Raw genomic sequence first — 20,436 nt, forward strand, 5'->3', positions numbered from 1 at the left:
TGAACACAGGGTTGTCACTAGTTAACACAGCCACAAAGTCATAATTATGGCTAGACCATGCCCATTTCTACAATTTCTCTTCTTAAATTGTGATTTTAAACCTAACTCTAACCTTAACCACACTACTAAACCTATGCCTAACCCTAACCTTGAATTAATACCAAAAAGCAATTTTTTCGGTGTGCCAATATAGACTTTGTGGCTGTGGAATCTGACTTTGTGGGTGTGATATCTAGTGTAAACCGGAACACAGTGTTTTGGATGGGAGGGACTCTGACTGTACCTGCCAGGTGGAAGTAAATTCTGCATCGTTATTGGTTGGAGTCTCATGGTCTTCATTTGCCCCCTCCCATCTCCAAGCATATTACAGACTTCTATGAGCACACAGCAGTGCAAGACAGCAAACTGTTCCTGAGGCACTGAGGAGAAGGCTTGAAGACTGAGAGAGAAGGCAAAGAGACTGAGGAGAAGGCTTGAAGACTGAGTGAAGTTGAAGTAGTAAAAGAGGACTCATAAGACAACCTCAAAGGTTAGTAATGTGCCTAAGCTCTTCAGAATTTTCATGGGGTGAGAGATTATTTTTAAAAGCCTGTTTGTTTGTTTTCATGAGATGTGATGCAAAACAGCTTGTCTGTAAATCACGAACGAGAAAAGAAACAGTAATTTATTTTAAGCTGATCTAAAAAAATAAATAAAGGCTTATTGTATTTATCAGTCTGGAAATAATGCTTTGAAAGCTGGGAGTTAAGTTGGGACTGATCATTTTATCTGTTTGCTCTCTGTACTCAAGTCATTTACTATTATTTCTATTTTTATTGTATAGCTAATCATATGCTGCTGGCAATTTCCAAAATTCATTGTCTAAGGTGATATTTTGACTTGATCTATGCGCAGTGTTCGATCAGTGGAGAAAGCAGAAGAGAAATTGTCAAGGCTAGCGCTTGGCTACCAGTTGACTCTTGGTAAATGGGACTTTCCTGAATGCATGCACTAAACTAAAGAGCATATCTCTTTCTATACTGAACAAAAATATAAACGCAACAAAAGTGTTTAGGCCCATGTTTTATGAGCTAGACACATGCCAACCTGCTAAATGGGGGCTTTTTTGCTGACTTCAATATATTCATAATCACTGTGAGATCATCACGGTGGTTTGTGCTGGATGTGTGGAAGGAAGGCGTCTCATTTCTTCTTGTAAAGGAATATATAGCCTAGGTCTACCTGTCTCGCCATACCTCTGTTCAAAAAAATAGTTTCAGACAGTACTATGTTCCCTAACTCGAATCCTCATCATCCATATTGTTTTTGTCTGGTGTAATCCTGAAATGAGAGTGCATGTAATGACAGTTAGGCTGAGAGTGAGTGCATGCATCTGCTTGCCCTGAATTCCAGTCAGTCTGTGTGACATCCCAGGAAACAGGTGGATAGTTCACGGAACTCTGACAGAGAGATGACTGGGGAAGGCCTGTGCCTGCTGGTAGTAGCTTGGGGGCTTCAACTTCATGATGTCTCAATGATGAGAAGTGGATTAGTAGCTGCTGTGTGCTGGCTATTGCCTTACTCACTGCTGATTCATTCATTCATCCATAGGAACCGCAAGTAATTAACACAGTTGTAGCCTACTGTCATTCACTGCAGACATAGACGTATCGGTCATACAGTCTCCTCCCACATGCTGAGATACTGCTGTCATGAAGCAAATGCATCTGAGTTTTTTTATTTAGAAGGATTTCTAATTCCAGAAGAGTGCACAGGCAGAATGATTGTCTAGGGTAGAATTGTGAGGTTAATTTGACCTCCTATTTTTTTTTTCACCCTCCAGCCAGCTAGAGCAGTTTTTCCCTGAGAACAACAGAGATGGCCATCGCTCCGTTCAGTCGCAGACAGTGGGCCTCCCACTCCGTCAGAGTCACAGCTAAGGAGTTGTCCATAGTTGGCACCAGAGGCAAGAACAACGCCATTGCTGAGCGCTTCTCCAAGTAAGTTTCTCACTCTCTCCCATTTAACCTTACTGTGACTGTTACTCACTTCCTAACATCTTATTATCTTCTCTTCTCAATCAATGACTCTTCACATTTAAACTCACCCAGATGTATCTATTCTCTCTCTATTATACATACCCCTGTATCAAGGTAGAAACAAACATACTTCTGACCACTGATGGCTTTTCCATCCTAGTATGCACTGCTGCCTGAAACCTTAGTAATAGATCACCATTCACTGCCACTCTTTGTCCTGTCCTCTCCTCACCTGTCCTGTCCTCTCCTCACCTGTCCTGTCCCCTCCTGTCCTGTCTGTGCTTGCTGGATCAGTACAAGATAAGAACATTAAATGGCTTGAAACTGTATTTGATAACATTGCTGATTTCTACTAGCCTTAGTGCCAGTCTGCTTGTGCTATCATGCCAACTCATTGTCTCTCATTGTCATTGAGAGGCAAGAGGACAAATGGATCATGGACCAGGCTAGATTTTTACCAGTTTGTCTAGCCAACTGTAGAAACAGCACTGACTATTACATGTCTGAGATTGGATTTGTCCCCCCTTCATACCTCTCTACAGTTTGACATTTGTCTTCCCTTCCAGCTGTTGCTATTCTGTGTAGAATGTTTATCCATAACATCGCCACAAACCTGTTATTCCAGTTTCACTGATGTCGACAGTTCTTATTTTAAATAGTCAAAATAAGTCAACTGAGATGAACTTCCTGTGAAATGTCTTTTATTCCCCCAAATTACCATCCAGCTTCTTAGTAGGCCATTTTATTGACTGAAACGACCCTTTTGTGATTTTATAATTGGTACATGGTCAGGGTCATTGACATGCATAGTTTCATATTTTTGATATTCTGAGAAGGTTTTAGTGTCTGACCACTAGGAGACAGCGTTGATCCATGTTTGTGATTGGAATTAGAAGAGATCCCCACAAACGCCCAACTAGTTTTAGTTCTAGAGGCTAAAACAGGGCTGTAAACGGCACTACCTCATGATGCAGGCCTGTGCTCACAACCCCATCTATCCTCTTCCTAGATACCAACTGGCTGCAGAGGAGGGCAACTCGGAGAGGAAGAAAGCAGTAAGTATCCAGTCAGGGTTGGAAAGTGCAAATATCTAACAAAGCTATTTCTCTCTCTCTCTCACATGTACTTACTCATCCTCACTCTCTCTCTCTGAGACACACACACACACACACACACACACACACACACACACACACACACACACACACACACACACACACACACACACACACACACACACACACACACACACACACACACACACACACACACACACACATGGATGTCAACATGCTGCAGTTGGAGGCTAGACTAGAAAAGCCTTAATCCTTATATTGAGACTTTAATCTTAAGGTAGATAATACCTCCACTGTCGTTTCACATCGCTGCTCTTGTTCCTGGGTGGTCACTCACTTCACGGGCATGAAGGAAGACAATGTAATGCCTGATCCCACCTTGCCGATACAGCCACTCTTCCGGGTGGTCAGTTGGCTCGGCCCGGGAATTGCACTTGAGGGGATATAAACAGACGGCAGGGACTTTTTTTTCTTCTTCATTAAGCAACTTTTTCAATCCCAGGTAGGTGTCTGGCATAGGTAGACCATCAGTTGGTGTACTGCATTGAAAGCAGTGCTAAAAGTGGATTGAAATAGGTGCTGGCACTCATTTTGGGTGACAGTACTGTTTACATATATATTTAGGTGGGGAAGTGCTGCAATAATTTGAAGCCTATATTCTATAAGAGGTGCGGGTGCTCAAGCAGTAGAACATTTTAAGTGCCAGTGTATATATAACCAGTGGGGGGAGGGGACAACTGAACTGTTTATATGGAAAATGCAAAGACTCAGTTTGCGTCTGGGACTCCTCAGTATGATGTTGGGGTTTACACCTGGGTTGTGGTGTAGAACTAGCTGTTGTCACTGTTAGCAGAGGCTCACGGTATTTTCAAAGAATGTAAAATTAGGTAAATTCTTCACAATTTGGGGAGAGGCATGCCGCAGGTCTCCTGCTTTCTCTTTTCCTGGATTGTTCCCTTTCCTTCAACTGACCCTTTTCTGTTTGACAATGGTGCCCTCTTGGTGAAACGTAAATAACATGTCAGCATAATACAGTTGGATTATCAATCAACATAAGTCACATTTATCAGCATTCCTCACTGTCAAGGCTCCTTTTTGTCTTGCTCCCCCTTCCACTCTGTTTCTATCTCTCTCTCTCTCTCTCTCTCTCTCTCTCTCTCTCCTGGTGTAGGGGGGTGGGCTAGCTCCATCTTTACTAAAGACTTTTATCATTTCCACCTGGCAGACACACGGCCAACTGGCCTCCAGGTTACCAGGCTTTCACACAGCCAACTGAATATCACCAATAAGGGATCATAGCTTTCACCTGGTCAGTCTGTCATGGAAAGAGCAGGTGAATCCAGGTGAAAGATATGATCCCTTATTGATGTCTCTAGTTAAATCCACTTCAATCAGTGTAGGTAAAGGGAAGGAGACAGGTTAAAGAAGGATTTTTAAGCCTTGAGACAATTGAGACATGGATTGTGCGTGCCATTCAGAGGGTTAATGGTCAAGACAAAATATTTAAGTCCCTTTGAACAGGGTATGGTAGTAGGTGCCAGGCGCATCGGTTTGAGTGTGTCAAGAACTGCACTGCTGCTGGGTTTTTCACACTCAGCAGTTTCCCATGTGTATCAAGAATGTCCACCACCCCAAGGATATTCAGCCTACTTGACACAACTGTGGGAAGCATTGGAGTCAACATGGGCCGGGTGCACAACTCAATATTAAGGTGTTCATAATGTTTGGTATACTCAGTATACATATTGCAGTTCTTATAATATGTCATCAATTCATACAAATTTGTAAGAGCTTAATTCCGTACTGCGTATTTAAATGGCTGTAAATCGTTATTTCAGCTTCACTTATCTTATTTTCATGGTTATGTCAACACAGGACAATGCTTCAGTTGTTTACTTGAAAGACAGCATTGAGATTTTTCATGAGTAGGCCTATCTTGTGTTAAACATCCCTTAAATTGTTCTAGTCATAATCCTAGTCATTTGATGAGCATGAGAAACTATAGTCAGCTGTTTGGGTTAGCTAGGGAGAGGTCTTGTTGTTGGAAAGATGCTAGTCCAGTTGAATGCTAGTCCAGTTGAATGCTAGTCCAGTTGAATGCTAGTCCAGTTGAATGCTAGTCCAGTTGAATGCTAGTCCAGTTGAATGCTAGTCCAGTTGAATGCTAGTCCAGTTGAATGCTAACTGTAGCTTTATTAGAACGCGGTTGGAGACTCTTACTCTTGTATCCTGAAACTATTGATGTGACTGGAATTGTTTTTTTTGTCCAATTACACATTGGTCTCTGTATCTTATCTCCTTCACATGCTGCTTATATTGTTACCCGCATTGCCCTTCTGGGTTGAATTCCACAGTGTTTCTATGATTCTATTCTTGGATTCTATTAGGCACACACTGTACAAACTGTACACCCTTTTGATTTATGCCATTGCTATGTTTCTGCTAGTCAGACTGTATGAACAGGTTGAGGAGTAGCCCTGGTGAATATAATGGATATCTTAATAAACTATACTTTCTCTTTATGTCCTCCTCGAGGCTGCAGATCTGTTGCCCCCAACTCTCAGCAGTGGCAACCTGAGTGTGTTGAAGAAGTGGTGGGAGCAGCCTGTCCAGTCCTCAGCCACATCCTGCGCCCTGCTACCCCACACCACCCACACTCGCTGCTTACTCCCCTTAAACCCTAAAGCCAAGTATCAGATCCAGCCTCAGGCCACTCAGGCCCAGCCACCTCTCTCACCAGACCCCAACACCAGCCCCACAGCCGCTGAGGACCAGGCAGGACCAGGCATGGAGAGAGAACTGCAGCAGAGAGACCCAGAGAGGCAGGAGGCAGTAGCAGAAGTACCTTGTGTCCCCAGTGAGAAGCCCAACATGCCCCTCAACAACCTCAAGATGATGTTCGAGAAAGGAGAGAACCAGCAGATCAAAGTAAGTCCAAAGTCACTGATTACAAACTAGCATGTTTTTACAAAAACATTTTTACAGGATATTTTTTTTTTTCGTATAACATTTTCAGAGACACCTTTTTTACTCTTGACTTGACTTGACTTTACATTATATTATATTTCAAATCTTCCGTCACATAAATAGTGAGATTGGCTGAATGGAAACACTTTTCTATTGTTTAGGTTTAGGAGAGTGTTGTTGTGTGGATCAGGTGGTGTGATTACACATGCTGCTCTGATGGTGACTTAGTCGATGGGTTTGCTAAAGAAAAGCCCCATGTGTTTTAATCTGAGGTCAGAGGACTGCCTGAAGCTGAAGTATTGTGGTTCATAAGACAACTAGTCTGTGTGTCCTCATTGTTCCTGTTCTAGAATGGAAGGTGTCGTGTTCTCCAGGGGTCAGAGTCCTCCTGGGGTTAGTCATGCTGCCTGTCACATGCACTGCTATGACTGTTCTCATCTCACTACAGAACACTCCTGGAGATAGGCTAGCTATGAACATGTCCTCAGGCAGATCAAAGGGGTTCTTCAAAACACCCACTGTACTATCCTCCTCATGCTCCCTCTGAGGTTAACAGCTGTGTTGATATAACGGCAACATGGAACCATTTTCTAAATGCACTGTAAACCTTTGGTACTTTAGTATATTTTACCAATTATACTGAACAAAAATATAAATGCTTTTTATATTTGACTGAGTTACAGTTCATTTAAGGAAATCGATCAATTTAAATAAATTCATTAGGCCCTAATCTATGGATTTCACATGACTGGGAATACAGATGCCTTAAAAAAAAGTTCATCAGGCTGTTGATTGTGGAATGTTGTCCCACTCCTCTTCAGAGGCTGTGGGAAGTTGCTGATACACGTTGATCCAGAGCATCCCAAATATTGTCTGGTGAGTATTCAGGCCATGGAAGAACCATGACATTTTCATCTTCCAGGAATTATGTACAGATCCTTGCGACATGGGGGAGTGCATTATGATGCTGAAATGTGAGGTGATGGCGGCGGATGAATGGCACGACAATTGGTCTCAGGATCTCGCTACGGTGTCTCTGTGTATTCAAACTGCCATGGATTAAAATGTAATTGCGTTCGTTGTCCATAGCTTATACCCGCCCCTACCATAACCACACCGCCACCACGGGGCGCTCTGTTCACAATGTTGACATCAGCAACCGCTGGCCCGCACAACGCCATACACGTGGGTCTGCGGTTGTGAGGCCAGTTGGACGTACTGCCAAATTCTTTAAAACAATGTTGGAGGTGGAGAAATTAACGTTTAATCCTCTGGCAAAAGCTCTGGTGGACATTCCTGCAGCCAGCATGCTAATTGCATGCTCCCTCAACTTGAGACATCTGTTGCATTGTGTTGTGGGACAAAACTTCACATTTTAGTGGCCCTTTATTGTCCCCAGCACAAGGTGCACCTGTGTAATGATCATGCTGTTTAGTCAGCTTCTTAATATGCCACACCTGTCAGGTGGATGGATTATCTTGGCAAAGGAGAAATGCTCACTAACAGGGACATGCAGAAATTTGAGAGAAATAAGCTTTGTGCAAATGGAACATTTCTGGGATCTTTTATTTCAGCTACTGAAATGTGGGATCAACACTTTACATGTTGCGTTTTTGTTCAGTTTTGATGAGCTCATTTAAAAGCAAAGGACATTTTTCACCCTTTCTACTCTAGAGTCTAGACTAACATTTTTTTTATTTTTTTTGTTTTCCCCTGGCTTGTACAAATGTTAGGGATTGAATGTGAAAGGCCAGACTTTCAATGTAACTTTCCTATGAGGTAGAGTTTTAGTTGACCATTGATCAAGATTCAGACTTTAAAAAAAATCTGAGCCAGGGCTGTGGGTTAACTAGCTTACTACTCGGTCTTTGAAGATGGACGCCCGCCTGGACATCAGATCAGAGGAGTGTTTTTGTAGCGGCTTAACAAGTTGCCTCACCTGCCACGCCCCAGCTGGCTGAACCTTCCTCCATTTCTTAAGCACATGAGCAGCTCTTTCTTGTTCTCTCAGCTGACAGCCAGGAAGTGACCTGGGCTGCCCCTTCCATCGACCCACGACCAGCCCTGTGCCTGGCCTGCTCCCTGACCTGTAGCTCAGCCCCGGCCCCTCTCCACGAGAGGTGGTGATGTCATGGGGCAGGCATGCACATTACTGCAGTAGAGAAAACTGAGTTTCCTCTGATAACAATCCCTCCCTGGCTTATCAAAGCAAGGCCTTCTCCTTCTGCCCCTCCTTCTCTCTTCTCCTGCTCCTCTCGCTGGAGGAGACGGCCATGAGGGAGAGGCACTGGGAAATTAATTGACCCAACTTCACCCCCCGGTCACCCCCCTCCCTCCTTTCCAGCCCCCCCCCCATATGCCCCCCTCTCTGCTTCTCTCTCTCTCTTTCTCTCTCTGTGTGACTGTGACGAGGCAGAAAGGAAGGACGAAGGAGAGGCACCAGTCCAGTGGAGCCACAGTGTAATGAACAGAATCGAGTTAGCTGCTGTTGATGTTCCAAGCTCCTCCAGGACAGACATGAGCGCTTAACTCCTTTCCTCTTCCTTGTGTTCCACTCTGCTTCTCCCTGTAGCTCCTAGCGCTGCTTTGCAGGAGGTAAATATGTTTTTTGTTCTTTGTTTGGTCTCAACCTTGGATCTCCATAAGCTCACTTTTATTGATGCGGCTCTGAAACAGTCTCCGCCTTGTATTTGAGGTTTGCTTTCTTTGCTAGTTTAATGTTTTTACTAGGTTCTAGCGCATTACGCTGTGAATTGTGTCCTTTGATGGGAGGGCTAGCCTTTACACCGACTGCACTATAGTTGGTGAATTATGGTTACTGTCAGTGAATCAAGGACTTTTTCATGTTTTTGTCAATGGTGGTTTTAGGCTATATATAGCCTAAAACTCACTGATTTTTGAATGGACCTTTTTTGTTATTGCTGTGATGCCCAGCCAGCCAGCCGGCGGTATGATTCAGGGAGGAGCCTCGATTTGTCTCTGGGGGTTTTAATTGTCAGTGGGATTAGTGTCAGCTCTTTGTCTGTCTGGCTTGCTGATCAGTTCCTCTGAGCTCAGCTGCCTCCTGGCCTATTGTTTGTTTACAGCCTCCCCCATATTGTTGAGGCACCACCCGTGACCATGGTCTGGAGAGGGTATCGGCTGAGTCTTGGTTTGGTTTGGGAGGGGGCCCTCTGGCTGGGTTAGAGAGGGGTCTCTCCGCTTGGGGTCCGCCTGGGCCAGCTGGGGTCTGGCTCCCTCTAGAGCCTAGATTAATCCACTCTGGAGGATGGGGCAGCACGTTCAACCCCTTTCTGCCAATGCAGATCGAAAATCCAGACTGCCACAAACGCACAACGCTATAAAGACTTTTCCATCGGAACAGCACTACTCTCTCCTCTTTGTATTTCAGGGTTTTATCCACCATTTGACCCCTCCTCCCATCCCCCACTGTCTGTCTGTGTATTATTAAGGCTGTGCCCATTGCAGTCCCAGCCTCACAGGGCTCTGTGACACCCTGTTGCTCCTCTAATCTCTGACACTGATCACACTCTGGCTAAAAGGCTCTGCGTGGTCAATCCAACGTCTGCAGTGACCGTACAGCATTTACTGCCATGCAGCCTCTGCAGAAGTCAGATCATTCATACTACTTGTGCTTCATGGAGCAGAGCTGTCGTGAAGGAAGTTGTCAAGGGCGTGAGTTTGCTTATACAGGACCTCCCGCCCCCACCTAATGTCAACCAATCATGTCAATGCGGAGATATACGGAGCCCTCTGCATTGTTACAAAATTTGGGAGGTGCACAGTGATGCGGTACAGTCTGAGGGAGGCAAGGCAGACACCCCTATCTGCCCCAGGCTCTGCCCCAGGCTCTATCTCACTGAGCTCATAAGGGGATTAGAGTATAGAGGGCTTGGAAGGAGAGGCAGACAGCCAAGAAGGGAGAGCTGGACAACAAGGCAGGCTGCTACTGGAACTGACTGACTCACTGACAGGCTGCCATACCTCTTCTCTTCTCCACTCCTGTTTTCCTCTTCTGTCAGAGCACTGGGCTCAGAACTGTCTGATGGATGGCCCTGGTTCTCTCCTACTGTGTGTTTATGCTAGCCTAGAGCTAAGTATGTGAGCATCATATGGTTCTGTATGCAAACCACGATGCAGGTGCTGCTGGCATTAGTCCGTATGTTCAGAGCCTGCTGAGTCTACAATGTAAAGGCTACCTAAATGGAATATGCTGTCCTGATAGCGGGGCTTGGCTCTGTGTTTCCAGGTGTCCAGAGCACCTGTGAGGATTGGAGGCATCACTGATAACATGGACCAGCTACTTGGAGGTACTATTACACTGAGGGGGACACACACGGAATGGGGCACCAGAGTTAAATCAAATGCATTCTTCTCCATAAGTATATTGTTTCACTAGGCCACACAGAACTAGACAGACTAAAACATATGTACGTTGTTTCCTTCCTGTAGATGTTTCAGTGTATAGACTGTATGGAGAGGGCTGGGGCTCACTGCTTGTGCTATGATCAGCAGAATGCCCCAGTGATTTACAGGAAGAATGATAGTTACAGGAAGACAGCTTTTTCTTTCCATTCCCCCGTGAACCTGTTCCCATCACAGCCTGACAAACACCATGGTTACGTAATAAATAGTATGTTATTCCTTAATAGTGCACTACTTCTGAACAAAGCCTATGGGGCTGTAGTCAAAAGTAGTGCACTATATAGGGTGACATTTGAGACGCTCACCATGACCCACAGTCTGCATTGTGCTGAATCTATAGCCTGTACTTTCCTTTCTATAGCTTAAGCGCAAGGTGTTTATCTGTGCGTGTGTAACCTGCGCTTCTCTCCGTCTGTCTCCTAGATACAGGGAGTATGGAGACCATGCCCCTGAGGGACAGGATGGCCATGTACCAGGCTGCTGTGTCTAAAACCGAGGTGTTATCTTCCTCAGTCAGCGTGAGTACCTGTCTTTTACACTGCCATGGAAGACTAACTACCATGTCTATGGCTGCACTTCTCAAATCTGACTGAACTTCAGCTCAAAGTAATAACTTCTGGAACACAGGAAGAATGGCTTCGGCAAAAGCATCATGGGGATCCGAATAAACCAAACCAAACTTCAGGCCCATCCCGGCCAGAACCTGTCATGTGCAGGTTACTTATCCCTACTGTAAAACAGGACCCTGTCTTTCTCTCTCTGACAGAGTGATCAGTTGGACTCAGACCTCCTCTGCAGCAGCAAACAGAAGGAGAATGTACCTCCAGGCAGTGGGGACATGGTGAGAAACTGTGCTCTTTGTGTGTGTGTGTCTATCTGAAACATCCCTAAATCATCATCTCCTCTCCTCTCAGGGTTTGGACTCTGAGCCCAACAGTAGGAAAGCCTCTTCCACAGAGAGCAATGGTAACTATTTTGGTCCACCACTACATTTCACCAAATCTATATTCTTGTCCGTCATTTATGTCTCCTCCATTGAGTGTACGAAACATTAAGGACACCTGCTCTTTCCATGACATACATTGGCTAGGTGAATCCAGGCGAAAGCTTTGATCCCTTTTGATGTCCCTTGTTAAATCCACTTCAAACGGTATCATGGTTTCCAACAGGTTGGTTGTGACCTACCAGTAGCTCGCAGGCCACCTACCAGTAGCTCGCAGGTCACCTACCAGTAGCTCGCAGGCCACCTACCAGTAGCTCGCAGGCCACCTACCAGTAGCTCGCAGGCCACCTACCAGTAGCTCGCAGGCCACCTACCAGTAGCTCGCAGGCCACCTACCAGTAGCTCGCAGGCCACCTACCAGTAGCTCGCCAAGCAATTCTGAAAGTACATGCAATATTCACCTGTTCCACCACAAACTGTCATATAAATCTCTCAAGTATCAGGCACCGCAAGCTCCCAGCTACAAACGAATGCAACATTGACATTATCCCACCCCTGGTTAGCCACTATTGGCTAAAAAAAGCCAAACCTAACACATTATCTGCCAATTAAGTTCCAGCAATATTGCCCCGTCTGTCTGTGTGGTGCTGGTGTTCATCACTCCATGTGTAGCCAGTAGCGATGGGTCGATCGCAAACGAATGGCTCTTCTTTTACTGAAGATGGTAATTCGTAGTACATTAACAATATAAGGTGAGCCTGATTCTGGTCCACATGCATTCAATTTGACCCCCCCCCAAAAAATTATGTTCAGGCCATAATTTGTTCAGGAAAAAATATATTTGAACTCACATTTCACGATCTGACATGATATGTTTTAAGCTTTAAATTATCGTTTTTTTTTTTTCTTCTTCATGGTTTTAGGTCCATTTCTAAGCATTACTGAACAGAGCCGTTTGGGATCCAGAGCCAAATGATCTGGCTCACAGAAAAGACTCGGAATGCCCATCACTAGTAGCCAGTTGATGTGATAACCGTCTTGTGGGTTAACAGAAATACTATCCCCAAAACCTTGTCAATTATGTTAATTGCAAAGTAGGCTTACCTGGCAGAAGTATATCATTAGTATCTATTTGCAAACTTTGCCATGAAATGAGCAGCAGTAGTACAGAACCATTGCTAGACCGGCATGTTAGACGGCACAGTAGATGCCAATTAAAGGGCCAGATGCGCAATTAAGTGTAGGTAAAGGGGAGGAGACAGGTTAAAGAAGGGTGTTAAGCCTTGAGACAATTGAGACATGGATTGTGTATGTGTGACATTGAGGGGGAATTGGAGAGACAAAAGTTTTAAGTGCCTTTGAACAGGTTATGGTAGGTGCCAGGCGCACCTGTTTGAGTGTGTCAAGAACTGCAACGCTGACGAGTTTCTCACGCTCAACAGTTTTCTGTGTTTCAAGAATGGTCCATCACCTAAAGGACATCCAGCCAACTTGACACAACTGTGGGAAGCATTGGCGTCAACGTAGGCAAGCTTCTAAGGAATGCTTTCGACACCTTGTAGAGTCCATGTCCCGACAAATTAAAGCTATTCTGAGGGGGTGGGCAGCTCAATATTAGGAAGGTGTTTCTAATGTTTGGGGTACTCTGTGTATTAGGTCAGTATATTCACAACAGCTTCCTCTGGTGTTGTTGCTGATATTAGTCTCATGTTACAGCAGGCTCCAGTATCGTCACCACCTCTGTATCCTCGACCCAGAACGACCAAGCTCAGCCAAAAAACCCCAGGGTGAGTTCAACAGTACCATTTTTCTGCATTTTTCTCAGAGAAAACCATTCACGCTCCTAACTAACCTGCCTTGAATGCCTCTATGTTGTGTTTGCACAGAGCTTCTGCTTGCCTGCACAGGAGAGCTGTGTGTCGTGTCAGAAGACCGTCTACCCTCTGGAGAGACTGGTGGCCAACAAACAGGTCTACCACAACACCTGCTTCAGATGCTCCCACTGCAACACCAAACTCAGGTAAGTGGATTGGACAGATGCCATGCAGCAAGGAATTGTTTGTTTATTGTTTAAACATCTGTGAACCTAACTGTTAGTGGACCTTATGTTGTTGTTAGGTCCACAGTCTTGTTCCTCTTGAGTTTTCAAGGATGAGGGTTTATGCTGCTTGATTATAAAAAGGATTGTCTTTCTCAATGTGCGTTTTGTCTCCCTCTGCTGGACAGCCTGGGAACCTACGCCTCTCTGCACAGCCATGTCTATTGCAAGCCTCACTTCTGTCAGCTGTTCAAGGCCAAGGGAAACTATGACGAGGGCTTTGGCCTGCGCCCTCACAAGGAGCTGTGGGAGACCAAAGGAGAGAGTGGGGCTGGGGAGGAACAGCGGACCGAACAGACCACAGAGGTCACCTCCCTCTCCAAAGACAAGCTGAAGAAGTGTGCCTCTACCGGCACACTGTTGATCAGCCCAGCAGTAGAGGAGTCTCCACCGACCAAGGTCAATGTGGTAACAGCCTCCCTAGAGACCCGTACCCAGATCTCCGCAGAGAAGGACAAGCCAGTGGAGACACGCCGGCTGAAGATTTCCTGGCCTCCCCGCACCGAAGGAGATGGAGAGGGGGGTAACATGGGGTCCAGCCCCACCTCAGACGGAAGCTCCGGTGGCAGACCATCCCGTGCCAAGTGGCCCCCAGAGGGTGACTCGGCCTTCCCCGACCAGAGCCCAGAGTCCACCGAACGCTCCACCCTCTGCAGGAGCTCCTCCCTCAAAGAGCGCAGCCAGCCCTTCTCATTGGCCAGCCCCTCCCATGCTCCTGCCCCTGCTGCCAGTCAGACAGCCAATCCTGAGCCAGAACAGCTGGAGAGGATGAGCTCATTGGAGGACAGGGAGCCTGAGCCGGCCTCCAGTTCTGAGGAACAGAGCATAGAGGTTCAGGAACAATCTGACAGCCTGTCACCTGACTACCACACACCTTCTGACGACAGCTATGTGGATGTCCAAACCAGCTCTGACGAGGAGGGGAGAGAAGCACCTCTAAAAGAGAACCACCACGAATCACTAGAGTCAAAAGAAGAACCGGGAGTGAAGGAGGACTGGGATGATGAAGAACAAGAAGAGGAGAAGATGGAGGGAGAAGAAGATGGGGAAGGGTTACCTTCTCAAAACTGCCAGACTGCCTCGTCAGAGATCGTCACGCCCCCCTCGTCTCCGGAGGCGGAGCCTAGACCCAAGACCAACCACATGTCTCAGGATGTGGGCTTCTGGGATGGCGAGGAGGCTGTGTCTGTAGAGGAGATGATTAAGAGGAACCGCTACTATGAGGAAGATGAGGACTGAAAGAGACTCTGGTTTATTAAGTCAGGAACATTATTAGACATAATCAACAGGCTGTTGACTGTAAACTTCCGCCCCTCCTTTTTGTTTGAAATGTAGATTCTCTCTTCATTTCCCTTTAACTTAAGGAATGGTGTCTGACTGTGTTTAGTGTGATGTCAGTTTCTTTCTTTCTTTTCTACTACTACTCATTGTAATTTATCTATGTAAATTTTACCTTGGCTCTGGGTTTGTCCGGAAGATGGTACAAACCAAACAAATGCTGATAATATGAACTGAACCCAGTGAATGAGACACATTTTTGTCTGTATTTGAAAATACAGTAGTTTTATGAATGTTTTTAAGGTGGTATGTTTTATCAGAACAGCAGGATAGCTGTAAGGACTGGAAGGGTTTCCACCATATTATGTATTCTGCTGGTTATCATTGTTCAAATTTGAATAAAGAAATTGTTATACAAAATATTCAGTGACCTCTAGTCTCATTATACACATGTAGATCGAACAATGAAAATGGAAATAACCACCTTTTGATACATGTATTAGAGTGCATGGGGAAAGTATTCAGACCCTATGACTTTTACCACACTTTGTTACGTTACAGCCTTATTCTAAACTGGATTAAATAGTTGCCCCCCCTCAATCCACACAATAACCCCTTTTTTGTGTGCAAATGTGTATATATAAAAAAGTGAAATATCACATTTACATAAGTATTTAGACCCTTTACTCAGTACATTGTTGAAGCACCTTTGGCAGCGATTACAGCATCGTCTTTGGTATGCGCTACAATACTTACATCTCCCTCACTAACTTTAAGCATCAGCTATCTGAGCAGCTCACTGATTGCTGCAGCTGTAAACAGCCTATCCAACTACCTACCTCATCCCCATATTGTTTTTATTTACTTTTTTTGCTCTTCTGCACACCAGTTTTTCTAGTTGCTCATCATCTGCACATCTCACGCCAGTGTTAATTTGCTAAATTGTAATTACTTCGCTACTATGGCCTATTTATTGCCTAACCTCTATACTCAATTTGCACACACTGTGTATATATATATATTTTTTCCTATTGTTATTGACTACTTTTTGTTTATTCCATGTGTAACTGTGGTGTTTTTTTTTTTGGTCGCTCTGCTTTATCTGGCCAGGTCGCAGTTGTAAATGAGAACTTGTTCTCAACTGACCTACCTGGTGAAATAAAATGTAAAAAGCTTGGCACACCTGCATTTGGGGAGTTTCTCCCACTCTTCTCTGCAGATCCTCTCAAGCTCTGTCAGGTTGGATGGGGAGTGTCGCTGCACAGTTATTTTCAGGTCTCTCCTGAGATGTTCGACCAGGTTCTGGCTGGGCCACTCAAAGACATTGAGACTTGTCCCGACACCACTGCTGCATTGTCATGGCTGTTTGCTTAAGGTCATTATCCTCTTGGAAGGTGAACCTTTGCCCCAGTCTGAGGTCCTGAGCGCTCTGGACCAGGTTTTCATCAAGGATCTCTCTGTACTTTGCCCTGTTTATCTTTCCCTTGATTCTGACTAGTGTCCCAGTCCCTGCCGCTGAAAAACATCCCCACAGCATGGTGCTGCCACCATACTTCGCTGTAGGGATGGTGCCTGGTTTCCTCCAGACGTGACGCTTGGCATTGAGGCCAAAGAGTTCAATCTTGGTTTCATCAGGCCAGTAAATCTTGTTTCTCATTGTCTGAGAGTCCTTTAGGTGCCTTTTGGTGTACTCCAAGCGGGCTGTCATGTGCCTTTTACTGAGGAGTGACTTCCACCTGGCCACTAACATGAAGGCCTGATTGGTGGAGTGCTGCAGAGATGGTTGTCCTTCTGGAAGGTTTTCCCATCTCCACAGAGGAACTCTGCAGCTCTGTCAGAGTGACCATTGGGTTCTTGGTCACTTCCTTGACCAAGCCCCCCCCACCCCCCACGCACACACACATTTCCCAGTTTGGCCGAGCGGCCAGCTCTAGGAAGAGTCTTGGTGGTTCCAAACTTTTTCCATTTAAGAATGATGGAGGCCACTGTGTTCTTGGACCTTCAATGTTTAATAAAGCTGTCATGGCTACTTTGAAGAACCTCAAATATAAAATAGATTTGGATTTTTTAAACACTTTTGGTTACTACATGATTCCATATGTCATTTCATAGTTTTGATGTCTTCACTATTATTCTACAATGTAGAAAATAGTAAAAATAAAGAAAAACCCTTGAATGAGTAGGTGTGGCCAAACTTTTGACTGGTACTGTGTATATAAATTATTATTTCCAACCCTTGATAAGGGGCCATCCATGTGATATGGAGAATATAATTTTTATACCCACCAACCCAGCTCTAGCCTGGTCCCAGATCTGTGTGTACATGTCTGGCATGACGCTGACCATAGGAGTTGGCTATAAAGCAAAAACAGATCTGGGACCAGGCTAGCTCAGCTCCAGTAGGCAGGTTAGTGAGTGCTCACAGAAGGGCACTACTCACTCACACATAGAATATGTCGGCATCCCAAATGGCACCCTATTCTATATAGAGCATTAGTTTTGACCAGGGCACGTATAGCTAAAAAGTATGGTACCCAGGCTAGGGCACATAGGGCTCTGGTCAAAAGTAGTGCAGGTAGCCTAGTGGTTAGAGTGTTGGGCCAGTAACCGAAAGGTTGGTAGATCAAATACCCGAGCTGACAAGGTAAAAATCTGTCGTTCTGCCCCTGAACAAGGCAGTTAACCCACTGTTCCTAGGCCGTCATTGTAAATATGTTGTTCTTAACTGACTTGCCTAGATAAATAAAGGTTAAATAAAAAATACATAGTGAATAGAGTGCCATTTAGGACGCATAGCCCAGTGCTCACAGGAGGGCACTACTCACTAGTATAGAGAAGCCTATAACCGCACCTTCAGCAGGCTCTTGGACTCAGCAGAACTGTTGGACATGCATTGCTATGTTTGGGGCTCCCTGACTCAGCAGAACTGTTGGACATGCATTGCTATGTTTGGGGCTCCCTGACTCAGCAGAACTGTTGGACATGCATTGCTATGTTTGGGGATCCCTGACTCAGCAGAACTGTTGGACATGCATTGCTATGTTTGGGGCTCCCTGACTCAGCAGAACTGTTTGACATGCGTTGCTATGTTTGGGGCTCCCTGACTCAGCAGAACTGTTTGACATGCATTGCTATGTTTGGGGCTCCCTGACTCAGCAGAACTGTTTGACATGCATTGCTATGTTTGGGGCTCCCTGACTCAGCAGAACTGTTTGACATGCATTGCTATGTTTGGGGCTCTGACTCAGCAGAACTGTTGGACATGCATGGGCATGCAGGTTTGTCCATTTAGAGGATCCAGGTTGGTCAGGTTTATCCATTTAGAGGATCCAGGTTGGTCAGGTTTATCCATTTAGAGGATGCAGGTTGGTCAGGTTTATCCATTTAGAGGATCCAGGTTGGTCAGGTTTTTCCATTTAGAGGATGCAGGTTGGTCACGTTTATCCATTTAGAGGATCCAGGTTGGTCAGGTTTATCCATTTAGAGGATCCAGGTTGGTCAGGTTAATCCATTTAGAGGATCCAGGTTGGTCAGGTTTATCCATTTAGAGGATCCAGGTTGGTCAGGTTTATCCATTTAGAGGATGCAGGTTGGTCAGGTTTATCCATTTAGAGGATGCAGGTTGGTCACGTTTATCCATTTAGAGGATCCAGGTTGGTCAGGTTTATCCATTTAGAGCAGGGGTCGGGAACCTATGGCTCCCGAGCCAGGTGTGGCTCTTTTGATGATTGCATCTGGCTCGCAGATTTAAAAAAAAAAAAAAAAAAAAAAAAAAAAAGAAGTTTTTTTTATTTTTTTTTTTATTTTTTTTATCCCCTTTTCTCCCCAATTTTCGTGGTATCCAATCGCTAGTAATTACTATCTTGTCTCATCGCTACAACTCCCGTATGGGCTCGGGAGAGACGAAGGTCGAAAGCCATGCGTCCTCCAAAGCACAACCCAACCAAGCCGCACTGCTTCTTAACACAGCGCGCCTCCAACCCGGAAGCCAGCCGCACCAATATGTCGGAGGAAACACCGTGCACCCGCCCCCCTCGGTTAGCGCGCACTGCGCCCGGCCCGCCACAGGAGTCGCTGGAGCGCGATGAGACAAGGATATCCCTACCGGCCAAACCCTCCCTAGACCGGACGACGCTAAGCCAATTGTGCATCGCCCCACGGACCTCCCGGTCGCGGCCGGCTGCGACAGAGCCTGGGCACGAACCCAGAGACTCTGGTGGCGCAGCTAGCACTGCGATGCAGTGCTCTAGACCACTGCGCCACCCGGGAGGCCTATTCTCACTTGTTTTAATCCATCCATCGATTGTTCACTGCTCATGTCCTGTTCAGGGCTGCAGGAGCAATTGTCCATTATTTTAATTAAATGATACTGGCCTACGTTGGCCGTTGCTAGGTAAAACAGGTAAACGCCTCCTTTTGAATCAGTCTGCTCGGTCATTAGCTCAAAGCTAACCCTTCGATGAAGAAGATGGCGAAAAGAAAAAAAGATGACGAGTATCGTACATTTCAGGACGAATGGACCGAAGAATTCGCCTTTGTGGAGAGAGCAGGTTCTGCGGTGTGTCTAATTTGCAATGACAAAATTACATCGATGAAACGGTCGAATGTAAATCGGCACTTCGACAAATTCAGAGGCTTATTATACTGACATTTAGTTGAATTCACTTTTAAAATATATTATATGGCTCTCACTGAAATACATTTCCAAATAATTTGCTTTCATGGCTCTCTTAGTCAAAAAGGTTCCCGACCCCTGATTTAGAGGATCCAGGTTGGTCAGGTTTATCCATTTAGAGGATGCAGGTTGGTCAGGTTAATCCATTTAGAGGATGCAGGTTGGTCAGGTTTATCCATTTAGAGGATGCAGGTTGGTCAGGTTAATCCATTTAGAGGATGCAGGTTGGTCAGGTTTATCCATTTAGAGGATCCAGGTTGGTCAGGTTTATCCATTTAGAGGATGCAGGTTGGTCAGGTTTATCCATTTAGAGGATCCAGGTTGGTCAGGTTTATCCATTTAGAGGATGCAGGTTGGTCAGGTTAATCCATTTAGAGGATCCAGGTTGGTCACGTTTATCCATTTAGAGGAACCAGGTTGGTCAGGTTTATCCATTTAGAGGATGCAGGTTGGTCACGTTTATCCATTTAGAGGAACCAGGTTGGTCAGGTTTATCCATTTAGAGGATGCAGGTTGGTCAGGTTTATCCATTTAGAGGATGCAGGTTGGTCAGGTTTATCCATTTAGAGGATCCAGGTTGGTCAGGTTTATCCATTTAGAGGATCCAGGTTGGTCAGGTTTATCCATTTAGAGGATGCAGGTTGGTCAGGTTTATCCATTTAGAGGATCCAGGTTGGTCAGGTTTATCCATTTAGAGGATGCAGGTTGGTCAGGTTTATCCATTTAGAGGATGCAGGTTGGTCAGGTTAATCCATTTAGAGGATGCAGGTTGGTCAGGTTTATCCATTTAGAGGATGCAGGTTGGTCAGGTTTATCCATTTAGAGGATGCAGGTTGGTCAGGTTAATCCATTTAGAGGATCCAGGTTGGTCAGGTTTATCCATTTAGAGGAACCAGGTTGGTCAGGTTTATCCATTTAGAGGATGCAGGTTGGTCAGGTTTATCCATTTAGAGGAT

General features: G+C 45.4%; 1 protein-coding gene across 1 annotated transcript; it reads left to right on the plus strand.

Moving 5' to 3' along the window:
* The first annotated feature begins 371 nt into the window (after nt 1-371).
* On the plus strand, nt 372-15,227 carry LOC129829719 (LIM domain and actin-binding protein 1-like). The gene is made up of 11 exons (XM_055891596.1): nt 372-529; nt 1,823-1,979; nt 3,028-3,073; nt 5,630-6,022; nt 10,311-10,371; nt 10,910-11,004; nt 11,253-11,327; nt 11,401-11,452; nt 13,146-13,216; nt 13,316-13,449; nt 13,656-15,227. The coding sequence occupies exons 2-11, from the start codon at nt 1,858-1,860 to the stop codon at nt 14,764-14,766; spliced, it is 2,160 nt and encodes a 719-aa protein (XP_055747571.1). The 5' UTR covers nt 372-529; nt 1,823-1,857; the 3' UTR covers nt 14,767-15,227.
* The last annotated feature ends 5,209 nt before the right edge of the window (nt 15,228-20,436 follow it).

This window comes from Salvelinus fontinalis, chromosome 31 (genome assembly GCF_029448725.1).
Source record: "Salvelinus fontinalis isolate EN_2023a chromosome 31, ASM2944872v1, whole genome shotgun sequence".
In the NCBI taxonomy this organism is placed as follows: domain Eukaryota; kingdom Metazoa; phylum Chordata; class Actinopteri; order Salmoniformes; family Salmonidae; genus Salvelinus; species Salvelinus fontinalis.

Bases quoted from the DNA above. Each gene is read 5' to 3' on its own strand.
- LOC129829719 (XM_055891596.1), top strand. From the start codon at position 1,858: ATGGCCATCGCTCCGTTCAGTCGCAGACAGTGGGCCTCCCACTCCGTC. The intron at 1,980-3,027 runs GTAAGTTTCTCA...TCCTCTTCCTAG, and splicing joins ATTGCTGAGCGCTTCTCCAA to ATACCAACTGGCTGCAGAGG. The intron at 6,023-10,310 runs GTAAGTCCAAAG...CTGTGTTTCCAG, and splicing joins GAGAGAACCAGCAGATCAAA to GTGTCCAGAGCACCTGTGAG.